Source organism: Vespa mandarinia, chromosome 20, assembly GCF_050613455.1.
Source record: "Vespa mandarinia isolate Hongniang chromosome 20, ASM5061345v1, whole genome shotgun sequence".
Taxonomy (NCBI): Eukaryota; Metazoa; Arthropoda; class Insecta; order Hymenoptera; family Vespidae; genus Vespa; species Vespa mandarinia.
In genome coordinates, this window is record NC_140829.1 from 3,570,778 (window position 1) to 3,585,454 (window position 14,677).

Genomic DNA, 14,677 nt, shown 5'->3' on the forward strand with positions numbered 1-14,677 from the left:
CAAAATAATGAAGGTTATGAATAATAATGTTTTCATTAGAAATTAAAAATATAAATTGAAAATATGAACATGAACGCGGTCAATTATTGTACGTCACAGTATGCATTTTCGTTTTTTTTTTTCTCTCTTTTTTTTTCCCAATAAAAGTTTTATACAGGGTAAAACGAACGTTTTGTACGCACGTTCAATGTTCTCGACAACAAAGCACTCGGTAAGACATTTATTCCTTATCGCAATAAAAACGTCATCCATCATCAACATGTTTTCAAGTAGCTGTCGTCCCCTCTCGGATTCTTAATCGTACGATTAATCATATGCTTTATTTTTTATAAATACATAAATATGTACTTGCCGAATCAACGATATTCGTTCCCTGCTTACATTTTCTTTCATTTTTGGGTGGGGATAATGTCTCATAATTCCAACGTTTCTTTCCCACTCTTTTAACATTGATAAACAAACTATTAAACGAATAATCAATTTAAATATATTAGTTAAGTATAAGCAAGGAAACGGATACTACGGAAGTGACTTACGCAGATGAATTTTTATGAGTTTTCCTTATTTTCTTATCAAGTATATTTTCGTCAAAAAACAAATACGTTAGATATATATCTGGCTTATATATTACGCCGTGTGTTCCATCTTAGTGCTAGTTTTATTGTTCTTCTTTTTCTTCTTCTTCTTTTTTTTCCTCTTCCTCTTCCTTTTATTTTTCTTCTTATTTTATTCTTAAAAGGACGCAAAAGGACGAGGATATTAGTACGAGAATTGATATTTGAGAAATATCATCGGATAACCACAACAGTCACAAAAAATATAAAGATTATTATTTTCAAGATTATTATATTTATTCGTGAATGATCAATTGGATATCGAACATTTTTATATTCGAATTTACATAAGATTTACGTACACGAATTGATTTAATCTTTTATTTGAATACCATGGTTTATCTGCGACGTAAGGTAAGTTTACGTTATTTTTACAATTTTATTGCGTTTATTAATTTAGAAAAATAAGCAAAAACAAAAAAGAACTAAAAAAAAAAAAAAAAAAGAAATACATTACCGTTCGAAAATTAGAGACAATTCCTTTTTTTACTAATATGATTGATCCGACGAAATATCTTTTGAAAGAGGGACATTTAAATAACATAGAGGAAAGCTTTTGTTTTGTGTCATTAAAAAAAAAAAAAAAAAAAAAAAATATCCAAAAAAAAAGAAAAGGAATTGTAATGCACGTGACAAATTTCACATCAGTCATTTATTGTATTATTTCATAATAAATTTTTACAAATTAAAAAATTAATAAACAATATTTCTTTTACGAATTATTGATATGATTAATAAGCGTAAATGAAATATTAAATTAATTAACTTTTGATTGATCTTGCATTTATTCAATAATTTTATCATATCAATAAACTTGATCGGGAATTGATACGATGAGAAAAATAAAATAAAAAGATTGTAAGACCACATTATTTTACCATGGAAATTCTTAAAACTTTGCAACATACATATTTCGGTAGTATTATCACGCTTGACGTATATTTATCTTATTTATATATAACAAGTATATAAAATCTCATAATGTAAATATATGAGATTCTCATATGTTTACAATTTATCATAAACAATTCAAATTTATTTACGTACGTATTTGTATTAATTAAATGTGTTTTCTAAATATTTTTTTCCTTCTTGATACAAATGACGTATTTAAACGTAATCGTAATAATCAAGCTAATTTTTTTCTAGATAATTTTCTAGATAATAGAACTATTTAATAATACTAAACTATTCGAACTTAAAATTCAAGGCTTTCTAAAACTCATTAACAACGCTTATCAATTGGTAATGGATAATTATTTTTCTTTTTTTTTTTTTTTTCCAGTTTTTTTTTTGTGTTCGATGACAATTTAATCTATAACGTTATAGATTAGCGCGAAATTTGCATATAACCATTGATTCTTATTGGTGTATGTGCTTATATATATATATATGTACATGTGTACATATCTATACACACGTGTCAAACTAACCTAACCTATATACTCAACGAATAATATTTTTCATAACTTACTTAAATATGAATACGAAATTAACATTAAAGTCATCAATAATGGGTGAAATTGAATTATTATTATGTTTGTATTTATTCATATAATATAATTTTTTTTAAATGATATTTAATTAAGTTCTTAGTGATAATTTTAAGAAAGAAATAATTCTTAATTTGCATTTGTAATTTTGTATTAAATTTGTAAATTTAATATCGTTTATATTAAATTTAGATTTTATCGTCTGGAACTTCCCTGAATCACCTACAGAAAAGCTTAAGATGGAGTTCGTCTTTAAAAATTAGAGATAAAAATGAGATTCAACCGGAACGATCGTTCAAGGTATCATCCTCGCCATAATAAAATTTATTTTAATTGTTACAATTAAACAAATTAATTAACCTTTCTTCACTTTTTTCTCTTTCTTTCTCTCTCTCCTCATATAGTACGCTGATTTGTCAGTCCGTCTTGCAGCACCACATCAACTTCAACCAAAACCAAATGTTAGATCGCTTTCTTTCGGCAAATATTTCACAGATCACATGCTTAAAATTTTTTTTTATGAAACATTAGGTGGATGGCAGGCACCAGAAATTACACCTTTTGAAAATTTAGTCCTTCATCCAGCGGCTAAAGTCTTACATTATGCAATAGAGGTATATATATATATATATAATTGTATTAACAATGTACATGATTAAATGTATAAATATCAAATTAATTACATACATTTATTTATTTATTTATTTATTTATTTTTTAGTTGTTTGAAGGTATGAAAGCATATAGAGGAGTGGATGGAAAAATAAGAATATTTAGGCCTGAACTGAATATGGAGCGAATGAATAATTCAGCAATAGTATCTGGTCTACCTAGCTTCAATGGAAATGAATTAATTCAATGTTTTACTAGATTAATAAGCATAGACCAGGAATGGGTTCCACATTCAACTGCTGCTAGTCTCTACATACGTCCTACACTAATAGGAATTGATGTAAGTATTCTTAGACTTTTTTTATAAAACAAAGATGAAAAGAAAGATCGTGAATCGATATTATATATTAACACATAATAGAAGGATTTATTTAATAAATCAAAAGCAAAATGTGAGCGATAATAGTGTCACTTATGTCACTGACGTCATCGCTTTCATTGTATAGAAATAATAATCAGTAAATTTCTCAACAAACAATATTAATAGAAAAATAAATAAGATAAATAAAGATTTGATGTTCTTTTATTGGGGCAGGGCCACATGTTAGATAAAAGAAATAATATAATTCTCATATTTTGCTTAAAAAAAAAAATTAAGAATGTTAATAAGGAGAAGATTATTTACATAATATATAACTTGGTAATAATGCTTTAATTATATATGAAAATTTTATCTTCACTATAGAATGTCATTTAAATCATATTACATTATGGCTTATATAGATGAAATTTTATATTGATCATTTATTATCTATGAACAACCTTTGATTGTTGTATAACCTTATAGTCTTCTTATAAGCAGTATTATTTCTTCAGTCTTGTTTCACAATTACAAAAAAGATATGAGTATTATCTATTACTCTTTTCTTTAAAGCATAGTTCATCTGAAAGTTATCATCAATACACTTGATATAATTGGGAAACATTAAATGCTATTTGTAACTTTTTCACGACTGAAATAATTGAAAAAAAAAATACTAATTTTTGAAAGAAAAGTATTTTTTTTTTTATATATATTTAACATGATTTATGGATAATTTTTATTCTTCAAATTAGTTTTGTTTTGTAAAATACGCAGACACAGAAAAGCAATATTTATTGCATAATGTTTATAGTACAATATAGTTTTGAAAATTATAAAGTTCCAAAATGTTCGCAATTTTTTTTTTGTTTTTATATTTAATCTGTTGTAAATATTCTGTTATTTCAGATTCGAAAAAACAAGATTGATGAAATTTCATATTTTCAGTTCTTCCTGATAATCTCGTGACATAATCAGATACAATGATAACAGAAACTTTTTAAGTATGATGAAACAAAATTCATTATATCGTGTGGAAGTACGTTTAATATATTAATATTCATAAAGCCAATCATTGCATCATGTTATTTGTCATTTTTGTAAATTTACATATAATCGTCATAGATTATATGTTGTATATACATCGGCCATTCTTAACCAGATTTTTTCATCTGATTTTACATATAATGAACATTTAGTTAAATAAACAAACACATCTAATCGATTTGCAATAAGATATTCGTTTGTCTATTTTTTTTTTTTTTATTTATTTTCTTTTTTTTTTTTTCGTAAATATACCAACGATTTTACATGAAAGTATATAATTCGGAATGTTATAATATTATATTATGTATAGTAGTATGTTATATATATATATATAAAATATTTTTGTATGCATATATGTAAAATGGATCGTAATTTATTGCCTTTAATGATTTATTGTAACGAATGATTTAATGCGATTGAAAAACGATTATTATATATGATAAAAATAAATAAAAATATCATAATTTATTTGTATAGCCTACATTGGGAGTATCAGCGCCAGATTCAGCATTATTGTATGTAATATTATGCCCCGTGGGATCATACTTTAATACCAGTATGGAAACTGGGGTGTCCCTGCTTGCAGATCCAGGACATACTCGCTCATGGCCAGGTGGCTGTGGAAATCATAAAGTGGGAAGTAATTATGGTCCTACGATCAAGATAGTAAAAAAAGCTCTGAAAAAAGGATATCAACAAGTGCTATGGCTATATGGAGAACATAATGAAATAACCGAAGTAGGAGCAATGAACATTTTTATGGTTTACATCAATGATGATGGTGGTACGAATCAAGTTTTATTTAAGAACAAGTTTGTTCCCATTTACTTTTTTTTTTTCTTTTTTACATCATTGTTTTGCAACTCAAATAATATTAGTCTATATAATAAATATAAATAGATATAATAAAATTATATCTATAAGTAGATATTGATCATTAAATTATTAATCGTATTAGCATGTAAAAAAAAAAGAAGATTACTTGTTTATAACTCTATAAGTATATTTTTTTTTTTTTTCTATGATACATGTGAAAAATCATTGAATTTAAAATAATAACTTATTTTTGCCTGTATTTATAGAAAAGGAATTGGTGACGCCTCCATTGAATGGTTTGATTTTACCCGGTGTGATAAGGAATTCTATATTGGCTCTTTCACAGGAATGGAATCAGTATAAAGCTACCGAAAGAAAAATCTCCATGAAGGAAATTTGTCAATTACTTTCAGAAAATAGAGTAAGTTAAAATAATTAACTATGCAACAGTGAAAAATCGTTTTCTTTATATAATTCATTTTTTATTTTCTATTAGCTATTGGAAATGTTTGGTTCTGGTACTGCCTGCATCATTAGTCCCATTTCTAATATAGGCTTTATGGGTCGTGATTTTCATATACCAACTTTACAACAGTCTGATCCTATTTATAAAAAACTTGAAAAACATTTAAAATATATACAGTATGGATATATACCAGATCATCCATGGACTATAGTTATAGATTGATATAAAATATATTTCAAGTAAACAAGTGGTGGTTGAGTTAAATTAAATACGTATTTTCAATATCTCTTGTAACAAGAAACAAAAGAAAAAAAAAAGGACAGAAATCGATAATAAGAGATATTAACAGAAGATATGTTTTTATATATAGGAATAATGACCGTTTCGTGTATAAAATAAATTAAAATATTATTTATTTATAATATTGTATATATGTTATATATATATATATATATATATATATATATATATATATTTCGCGAATGAATGTGTAAAAAATGTTTCTCTATAAATATTTCATATTAATTGTTAAATGTTATCTAACGGATATGATATAATTGTAGAGGACTTTATGTATGATCTTAATTTTGATTTAATGAATGAATGTAACTCTTTGATGTGTGTTTTGTATATGCGAAATTGTACGTTGATGATCAGATAAAAAAAAAAAAAAAAAAAAAAAATGTTTGTACTTAGATAAAATATCTATTTATATAAAATAAATTTTTTACGTTTAAGTAATATATAAAATAAATTGTTTTATTATTGTAATAAAATGAAATATTTTAAATGTATTATTGATTCGATCGAAAATAGTTAGCTTTTGTATAACGATTAATTTCGTACAATTTATTACACTATATTTGTTTTTATTAAACAATTAAATTGTATAAAAAGATCAACAATAAAAATATAACAAAATTTTGTACATGCAATGTTATCATTTTATGATAATATCATTTGTAGTTCTTATTTCGTCCACATCTATCGCTGAAATCACATTCACAAAAGTTAATACGATCGCAAGATTGTTTTAATTTTTTTTAATATTATATGTATCAAAGAAAAATTATAGTTTTACATTGCACGTCATTAATATTGTCATATATATATGTATCATTAATATAGTAATACATATGTTGATATTTTTAATTTATTTCTTTCATCATTAAATAATAATACAGTGTAAAAGCATGGAAGAGGTTACATGGCAAATTACTAAAAATTCTGTAAATGATAGAATGATAGAATCATCATTAATTCATAGATTTAGTGGCTCCAAAAAATTTCGAAAAAGAACGAAATTATTTAATAATTGGTTAGAAAAGCATAGAACCTTAAAAAGTTATAAAGAATATGTTGATATGAAACAATTAATAAATCAAAATAAGTCAAAAGATTTATTGACTGAAGATGATGATAGCTATGGAGAAGAGGATTATTCAATCAAGCACAGAAATATTTATAAAAATAAGATAAAGAAATCTAAGAATGAAATATATAATAATAAAAATATTATTACTTCTACTCCAAAGAAAATCAAGACACAAGAAAATGAAATTTCATTCATTGATTCATACTCTCATCAAATGAATAAAAAGAATACAAAAACAAAATCAAATATTCTTCAAGATAAATATCACGATAGTAAGTATTCTACTTTATTAGTTTAAATCTATTTGAGATAATATCACTGAAATCTAAATATTTTTCTATAAAGTTATTATTGGATATTGAATCACTTTCAGATTTACAAAATACTGATGTTCCAGTTAAGAAAAAACAATTAATAGATTTACAATGTTTAAAAGAAATTGAAAAAACACAACTTATAAATAATAAAGAAAAGAGTTCTAATTTTTTAAAGACCTATGATGATAGGACTGTAATTAAGGAAAGAAAAAAATCAACAGAACTTTTTAATCGTAAAAGTAATAATTTATCAATGGATGATAAAGAAACTTCTAAAAGAATATCAGATTTTAAATGCCTTAAGAATAATGATGTTCTTATTCATGATGAAAATCAGAAGAGTATAGATCATCCTAAAATTTCAAAAATTGTTAATCATATTCAAGAGGATGTATCACAAAATCCAAATGACATCAGGCAAATTACAGAAGACATAAATATAACTTCTGAAAAACAAAAAATAGCAACATATAATTCTGACATATCATGTGATAGTATAGATTTATTCGATATTAAAAGTAACAAAGTTAAAAATGACATATGCCTCCTAAATTCGTTTGCTGAACGAACACAAAAATCACTTCCTAGAATTACATCCACTGAAATTATCAATATCAAATATAAAAAAATTAATAACGAAGGATCTTATACTAATTTGTCGAATGAATCTGATAATAGTGCCAAATTATTAGAAAATAATTCTTTTCTAAAATCTTTTGAATATGAGGAAGAAGAAGAAGAAGAAAAAGAAGAAGAAGAAGAAGAAGAAGAATCACAGGACAGTTTAATCTATGTAGACAGTATGAATAGTAGTATTTTATCACCATCTGAAAAACGTTTAAAACAAATTAAAAATTTAAATTTGACTATAGAAAGTACTTCAAGCGAGGACGAAAATTTAAATGAAGAAATTTTGTTTAATAATTCAAATTGTACAATTTTCAAAAAAATTATGACATGTAATAAAAAGTCAAATTTGATCATAGATAATACTTCAAGTGAGGATGAAATGTTACAACAAAATTCAAATGAAAAAATTTGTGTTGATAGTCCAAAGTGTATTTCCAAAAAAACAACATGGAGTAAATTAAAATTAAAGAAATCATCTAAAATAGATCATAAAAGTGATCAAAGTATTTTTAATATACAGAATAAAAATAATAGTATAAGTCACAATAATAGTATCAATCATTACAGTGATGATAACAATGAATATACCACAGAACCCAGAGAAACAGATATATCTAAAAATTATGAACAAGAAGAAACATTTCATGAAAGACCATGCAATGTAAGATTAAAAAATTTATAAAAATTTAAATATATTGTTTATTATATATAATTCATGAAAATTTTGTTTTTAGTTACAAGATTTTATCAGAAAAGAAGAATTACTTCAGGATTCAACTATATCAGCTTTTACACTTAACGATCTTTCCAAAGATGATGAAATTTTCTTTTTAGATATACCTAAAACAGTATGTATTATTTTAATGTACACTAATTAAAATTATCTTTTAATAATTTTATTTTTGCAATGAACAATGTGATTTTTAATTTTAATATAGGTACAATTGGAAAATTTAGAAGGTCAAAGAATTATTTTAAAACAGAAAAAGTTAAATCTTGGAAAAAATAAATATGAGATTCTTTACAATGAAGTACCATCCCAATCCTGTGTTTTTAGTACTTGTAAAAATAATAAACCATACAAAATAGGTATTGAATATTTTTTTAATTGTGCAATCTATTACACATATTGATAATATTATTTTTCAGTTAACATTAAACCCACTGGCTCAATCATAGTAAGACAAAAGATATATCCATCGTTTTCTGACAAATAATTCCGAATAATAATATAAAACCTTATAGTATTACGTAACACTATAACTAATTTACAAATCTACAAATATGAATACAATAATTGTAAATATTGTTTCATCAATTATATTTTATTATTAAAATATTTTAACTATACTGAATGCAATATTGTATGTGTGCATGTTTGTTAAAGAAAGTTTCATTTTTTTTTAAAAAGAAGAAGTTTATCAATAAAAAATAACTTTACAAAATATGTACATGTAATTATATTTATCTATTTCCTAAAGTTTTATATCATTTAACGTAATATAAGTATACGAATATTGGATTTGAGATTATTTAATAAGAATAATTATGGATCGATTTTGATGAACATGATCTCATTTTAAAGACGAAAGTTTAATCTGATTAAAAAAGGATGTTAACACTCGAGAAATTTGGAATAATTTTAATGATAAGATAATTAGAATAATTTTAGTAATACTTTTTAAAATGGCTATTCTGATAATTTTCGAATTAATTATAAATATTTTGATCAATAAACATAAAGCTCTCTTATTCCATACAAATAAGTATGAATAATTAATACTTTTCATTGATATACAAATCTTACTTGGTTTTCGTTATCGATTATTCTTGTAAATCAATAATGAGGAAGGAAAGGTATTAACCTTTCAGAAGGAAGACTTTGATAAATAATAAACAATCAGTATATCATTGAATCTTAGCTAATAAGTATCGAAACTCTTTTACTCCGTTCTACGCGATATTACTTTGGTTATAATATTTATCACATTTCGTCATAAATAATATCGTGTTAACTACATGTATAAATTTAATTAAAAACACAAAATATTTCTTCAATTGACAAATATCTTTCAAACAATCTATCTTTCTGAGAAATATAACCTGTCATGCGTAAGATTATAACCTATACTAGCCTACATATTGACAATATAGGTATATGATGGAGGACATTGTTTCCTCCATATTGTATTTATAGTTCATATTTTGTCCATGTACATCGCTGTGGTCACACATGCCTTGATCGAAAGATGATAAATAATTTTGAGCAACAATTCTTCTTCATTCGTATCGAAAATATCTTGATATACGAGCGTAATATTAAAACCGTCTTGTCGGAAATATTACGAACTTTAGCCGTAAAAGAATTATCGTAGTATTGTGCAAAAAAGGTTATGTATCTCATTCGTTGTTATCATCTTCGCATCGTAATAACTTTTCATTTTTACAATGTCCTATATGTTAATTAATTATTTAATATTATTTGTACAAAATTAAATTAAATATGCAATCCAATATATATTTTTACAATTTTAATTTTTGTACAAATAATATAATGAAAATTCTACATATTTATTAAATAATTTAGAGTAGAAATGGAGGCAACAGTAGAAGAAAACTGTGAAATATTAACCGCAACGTCTTCAATAAAAGACTTCATACAAGTTTCATCTAATTGGATGATTGACGGAAAGAAATGTTATGTAGATACTATTACAACAATACCATTATCACTTGCTCCAGAGAGGTAATAAATATATTTTTTGAGAAAAAGAAAATTAGAAAAATATAAATTAAAGCCTAATTAATATTTGTGTTATAGTATAGATTTAGATGATATAATTTCTTTGGATACATGTATTTATTTACGTTCGACGGAACAAGTGAAAGAACCATGTACATTGGACATAAAATTAACAAATAATCAAAAAATATCACGTATTATAATTCTCTCTGAAGCGTACGTCTTAGAATTTTTTAAACAATACGGAGAATATGCAACTACAGTCTTTGCAGAACAAGTAGATGAGTTTATAGGAAGTACTATATATTTAGCAGAAATGAGTTTAGAACATCCTAGTACTGAGGCCAGTATTAAAGTAATATATAATTTTATTTTATAAGAATCTTTGTTTTCTTACTAAATTGCAGCTTCTTATTCTTTGTCTTTCAGTTTACGAAAATAAAAAATGCAGAACCCATGTTATGGATATTCGGTATAAAACTTATATTGACAGAATCTGTTAAAGAAAATAAATCAGAGATACTTGATTATACAATAACAAATTTTCTGAATAACTTAAATGGTTCAACACAGCAAAAAGAAATTTTAGCTAATATAATGTTAGAATCTTTTAAACAAGAAAATAATCCTGTAAATGATGAAATTATACCTTTAAAAAATCTTATCATTTCCAATACTTTACAAATACAAAATAATAATAAAAATATAACCGAAGAGACCAAAAAAGTGGATCTTAATTGCGAAGATGATTGTAAAAATGTAGAAATTACAAACATTGAAACATATATTAATAATAAATTTCATGAAATGGAAAAAAGAACTATGCACAGATTAAATGAAATTGAACAGAATATTAATCAAAAACTAGATACTATACTTAAGAAACTTGAAGTGAAATTAAAATGATAATATTTATGAACACTTTTGTATATAGTTTTCATAATTTATCATAACATAATACTGTTTTAATTATATTTCAATACCTTATTTCTATTGTATTCTTATAAAAATGACCAACTTTATTTAACTATCATTGTTTAGTACTTTCATTTTCTTGCGGAGGATCCCAATAATGAAGCTGTTTCCTCCATAATTTAATCATTCCATCCCATCCTCTTCTGCTATATTTAATGTATTTTGGAGGAGTTCTTGGATGATCTCTTGTACGTTGCTCTCTGAAATATAACAATATAAAATATTATATATAAAACATAATATCCATGAAAATAATAATAAAATAAAATGAAAATTTATAAACATCACTGGTTTTAAAAAGTTAATTTTGTTAATAGAATTATTACTTAGGAACGGTTTGAATGTATCGATCATATCCAATAGTATTTTTTCCATAATCTATTTCTTTTTGTCTCCGTGCAAGTATTGCAGGATCGGTTTCATATTCTACACGTTTTTTATTGCTTTCTATTGGATATATTTTTGTACTATTAGTTGTAGAACTTGAATCATCGCGATGTTTAAGGCATGATATTTTAGGATTTCGTGTATCCAATGTTGTATCTCTTGGCCTTTTGTTTACATTTGAATGAATCGATGGTACATTGTCGTCAAATTTGTCAGATTGTTCGATACTTTTATATTTGGGACATTCTCCGCTATTATCATTTTTTTTAATTTGCGACGCATTGTGAATTTTCAATTCTTTTGCTTCTGATTCATTTGTACAATTATTTTTATTTGTCGATTTATCCTCTATTTTGACATGCTTCTTCGATTGTGCATGCGTCTTTATATTTGTACTCATGCATAATATTTCATCAAAAAGATCATCTTCTTCGTTTGTCAACATTAATTCTTCATTATCAGAACTCATTGTATGTTTGTATTTACATGTATTGATTTGATTTCTTTTGAATATAATTATACGATTTTTCGAAGATATATATATATATATTTTTTTTTTGTTTAATTGTTTATGATATCACCAATTACAAAAATGAAAGAGCTCGAATTATAACAAAGCATTTATTTCTGACGCATTAACCTATATTAGGTATATAAAGAAATCGGTAGGCATCCATTGAAATATAACCTATATAAAAAGACAAAATTGAAAATTCTTCTAGTACTGACAATAAATCGTATACATTGTCACGATTTCACTCACCACTTTATGACTTTTTAATATTCTTGTTTGAAATTGATTATTTCAAATTAAAAATTTACTTTATATCCTTTTTTAATTTTATTCGTCGTTTTGAAGATACAGGGTGTTTTCATGCTATCTTACAATAGCAAACTAATTTTTAAAAATGGATGCAAATAAGTATAGCGTTATTTTATATTGACTTATGTAATATTTAGTTTATAGTATTCTCATAAAATAGATACAGTATTATATAAATAATATTTATTATTATGTCATATACGATTTTTTCTTTTTTATATAACAAAAGAATAAATATAGAATATATTTGGATATATTTCTCTAAAAGAGATAACTGTGTATTTGTTCGTATTTTTCATTACTAAAATTATACTTGGGTTTTTGGCATTGCCATAATACATTGTAATATGTACATAAATATATACTATGTACATGTTTGAAAAAAAAAAAATAAATAAAAATGTTTGTAAGGATTTTGGGCAGATGTAGCATTAATAATTAGACATTTTAATGTTCTTATTTCTAACTTGTTAGTTTTTTCCATCTATTTATATTTTGTTTAATCAATACTTTGAATTATATGAAACATTAATTATGATACAATCATTGACTGAAAATTAATATTTGAGAATGATTCTCTTTAATACTTTATTTTGCCTTTCCTTGTGCAGCAACAGCAGCCATTGCTGCTTTAACAGTTTCCTCATCACCTAAGAATTTCATAGAAACAACTGGTTTAAAATTCTCATCTAATTCGTATACAAAAGGAATACCAGTAGGAAGATTTAAGCCCATGATTTGATCATTTGTCATTTCTGCAAATAAAATAAAATTTTTTCTATCGTACATTCTATCACAATAATAATAAAGTTTATATAATGAATATATTTACGATCAAGATGCTTCACTATTCCTCGTAAACTGTTTCCATGTGCAGCTATAATGATTTTTTTTCCTTCTTTCAATTGTGGTATGATAACATTGTTCCAATAAGGCAGAGTCCTTTCAATGGTTAATTTTAATGATTCAAATTTAGGAAATTCTTCAGGCTTGGGCTCAGTAGCATATCTAGGATCTTTAGTTATTGTCTCATAATACTTGTGATCAGATTCCATAGCAGGAGGTGGTACATCAAACGACCTTCTCCAGATTTGTACTTGTTCCTCTCCATATTTTGCTGCTGTTTCTGCCTTATTCATACCAGTTAGACCACCATAATGACGTTCATTTAATCGCCACGTTTTAAGAATAGGTATATCCTCTTGATTGATTTCTTTCAAAATAGCTTTCAAGGTTTCTTGAGCTCTTGTCAAGACCGACGTATGAGCAGCATCAAAAGTAAGACCTGCTTCTTTAACAGCTTTTCCAGCTGATAAAGCTTCAGTTTTACCTGTTGAATAATTTTTTTATATATATATATATATATAAAATTACAAACACTCCATACATATGAAGAAAGGAACGAGTAAATAGATGGATGACTATGATATGTTATATTTTACAATTTTAAGAAAAATGTAATTTTCTATAATAAATTTTATCGGTTTATTTTGATAATCTATTTTAAAGTATGCATTATTTCGTTATGACAATTTAAAAAACGGTAAAAAAAAAAAAAAAAAAAAAAGAACAAAAAAAAAAATAAACTGAAAATATTTCTTTTTTTCGACATTTTTTTGTATATCTTGAACAAAAAAAAAGAAAAAGAAATTGTTAAGATCTCGTGACCTTTTGCCCTTGCGAAAATTGTCGATGACATTTATAATCTTACCTTTATCAGATAAATTAGCATCGTACCATCCACAAAATAGATTTAATTTATTCCATTCGCTCTCACCATGGCGAACCATAACAATCTTATATTTCGACATGTTTTTAATAAATAAATATGCAGAATATCAATGAAGTACCCTCTAAACGGCGATATATTCACGACAGTTCCTTTGAATTTGTTATCAACATATATCCATTCCTTATTGTCTATGCTTTACTTCTTTTCCTTTAATTCTTAGTTGATGCGATCATAATCAAACATAAAATTGTAGGCAAAAGAAACTGCCTACGACTTTAATTCTATAC

The 14,677-nt window shown here is 24.8% G+C and overlaps 5 protein-coding genes across 8 annotated transcripts; 3 read left to right on the plus strand and 2 right to left on the minus strand.

The window, feature by feature from the left end:
- The first annotated feature begins 485 nt into the window (after nucleotides 1-485).
- Nucleotides 486-5,761, plus strand: Bcat (Branched chain amino acid transaminase). Of its 2 annotated transcripts, none has more exons than XM_035881366.2 (7): nucleotides 486-968; nucleotides 2,300-2,407; nucleotides 2,512-2,721; nucleotides 2,828-3,058; nucleotides 4,604-4,910; nucleotides 5,209-5,363; nucleotides 5,439-5,761. In XM_035881366.2, the coding sequence occupies exons 1-7, from the start codon at nucleotides 948-950 to the stop codon at nucleotides 5,628-5,630; spliced, it is 1,224 nt and encodes a 407-aa protein (XP_035737259.2). In that variant the 5' UTR covers nucleotides 486-947; the 3' UTR covers nucleotides 5,631-5,761. The 2 variants fall into 2 exon arrangements, with proteins under 2 accessions (XP_035737259.2, XP_085519235.1); XM_085663109.1 differs by lacking the exon at nucleotides 486-968 and adding an exon at nucleotides 2,004-2,152.
- A 652-nt stretch (nucleotides 5,762-6,413) lies between these two features.
- LOC118448293 (uncharacterized) lies at nucleotides 6,414-9,016 on the plus strand. The gene is made up of 5 exons (XM_035881358.2): nucleotides 6,414-7,055; nucleotides 7,157-8,391; nucleotides 8,465-8,578; nucleotides 8,669-8,819; nucleotides 8,880-9,016. Exons 1-5 carry the CDS (start codon nucleotides 6,602-6,604, stop codon nucleotides 8,945-8,947), a joined length of 2,022 nt encoding a protein of 673 aa, XP_035737251.2. The 5' UTR covers nucleotides 6,414-6,601; the 3' UTR covers nucleotides 8,948-9,016.
- Nucleotides 9,017-9,658: 642 nt separating this feature from the next.
- On the plus strand, nucleotides 9,659-11,379 carry LOC118448300 (uncharacterized). 3 transcript variants are annotated; one of them, XM_035881371.2, is made up of 4 exons: nucleotides 9,659-10,120; nucleotides 10,318-10,476; nucleotides 10,552-10,828; nucleotides 10,903-11,379. In XM_035881371.2, the coding sequence occupies exons 2-4, from the start codon at nucleotides 10,325-10,327 to the stop codon at nucleotides 11,377-11,379; spliced, it is 906 nt and encodes a 301-aa protein (XP_035737264.2). In that variant the 5' UTR covers nucleotides 9,659-10,120; nucleotides 10,318-10,324. The 3 variants fall into 3 exon arrangements, with proteins under 3 accessions (XP_035737264.2, XP_035737267.2, XP_035737266.2); XM_035881374.2 differs by having other exon boundaries at nucleotides 10,552-10,816; XM_035881373.2 differs by having other exon boundaries at nucleotides 10,323-10,476.
- Nucleotides 11,074-12,723, minus strand: Slbp (Stem-loop binding protein). Its single transcript, XM_035881382.2, has 3 exons — nucleotides 12,599-12,723; nucleotides 11,775-12,523; nucleotides 11,074-11,648 (listed from the first exon to the last, which is right to left on the minus strand). Exons 2-3 carry the CDS (start codon nucleotides 12,302-12,304, stop codon nucleotides 11,504-11,506), a joined length of 675 nt encoding a protein of 224 aa, XP_035737275.2. The 5' UTR covers nucleotides 12,305-12,523; nucleotides 12,599-12,723; the 3' UTR covers nucleotides 11,074-11,503.
- Nucleotides 12,724-13,111: 388 nt separating this feature from the next.
- On the minus strand, nucleotides 13,112-14,582 carry Pglym78 (phosphoglyceromutase 78). The gene is made up of 3 exons (XM_035881381.2): nucleotides 14,370-14,582; nucleotides 13,491-13,988; nucleotides 13,112-13,413 (listed from the first exon to the last, which is right to left on the minus strand). The coding sequence occupies exons 1-3, from the start codon at nucleotides 14,467-14,469 to the stop codon at nucleotides 13,247-13,249; spliced, it is 765 nt and encodes a 254-aa protein (XP_035737274.2). The 5' UTR covers nucleotides 14,470-14,582; the 3' UTR covers nucleotides 13,112-13,246.
- Nucleotides 14,583-14,677: the final 95 nt, after the last annotated feature.

What these genes read in the sequence shown, in the direction of transcription:
- Slbp (XM_035881382.2), bottom strand. Translation starts at nt 12,304, where the DNA reads ATGAGTTCTGATAATGAAGAATTAATGTTGACAAACGAAGAAGATGAT. An exon ending in TACATTCAAACCGTTCCTAA is followed by an intron (nt 11,649 to 11,774) that starts GTAATAATTCTA and finishes GTTATATTTCAG; the next exon opens with AGAGCAACGTACAAGAGATC.
- Bcat (XM_035881366.2), top strand. Translation starts at nt 948, where the DNA reads ATGGTTTATCTGCGACGTAAG. An exon ending in CTACACTAATAGGAATTGAT is followed by an intron (nt 3,059 to 4,603) that starts GTAAGTATTCTT and finishes TTATTTGTATAG; the next exon opens with CCTACATTGGGAGTATCAGC. An exon ending in AATTACTTTCAGAAAATAGA is followed by an intron (nt 5,364 to 5,438) that starts GTAAGTTAAAAT and finishes ATTTTCTATTAG; the next exon opens with CTATTGGAAATGTTTGGTTC.
- LOC118448300 (XM_035881371.2), top strand. Translation starts at nt 10,325, where the DNA reads ATGGAGGCAACAGTAGAAGAAAACTGTGAAATATTAACCGCAACGTCT. An exon ending in TTATCACTTGCTCCAGAGAG is followed by an intron (nt 10,477 to 10,551) that starts GTAATAAATATA and finishes TTTGTGTTATAG; the next exon opens with TATAGATTTAGATGATATAA. An exon ending in GTACTGAGGCCAGTATTAAA is followed by an intron (nt 10,829 to 10,902) that starts GTAATATATAAT and finishes TTTGTCTTTCAG; the next exon opens with TTTACGAAAATAAAAAATGC.
- Pglym78 (XM_035881381.2), bottom strand. Translation starts at nt 14,469, where the DNA reads ATGTCGAAATATAAGATTGTTATGGTTCGCCATGGTGAGAGCGAATGG. An exon ending in TGCTAATTTATCTGATAAAG is followed by an intron (nt 13,989 to 14,369) that starts GTAAGATTATAA and finishes ATTATTCAACAG; the next exon opens with GTAAAACTGAAGCTTTATCA. An exon ending in AATAGTGAAGCATCTTGATC is followed by an intron (nt 13,414 to 13,490) that starts GTAAATATATTC and finishes TTTTATTTGCAG; the next exon opens with AAATGACAAATGATCAAATC.
- LOC118448293 (XM_035881358.2), top strand. Translation starts at nt 6,602, where the DNA reads ATGGAAGAGGTTACATGGCAAATTACTAAAAATTCTGTAAATGATAGA. An exon ending in TCAAGATAAATATCACGATA is followed by an intron (nt 7,056 to 7,156) that starts GTAAGTATTCTA and finishes AATCACTTTCAG; the next exon opens with ATTTACAAAATACTGATGTT. An exon ending in TAATAAACCATACAAAATAG is followed by an intron (nt 8,820 to 8,879) that starts GTATTGAATATT and finishes ATTATTTTTCAG; the next exon opens with TTAACATTAAACCCACTGGC.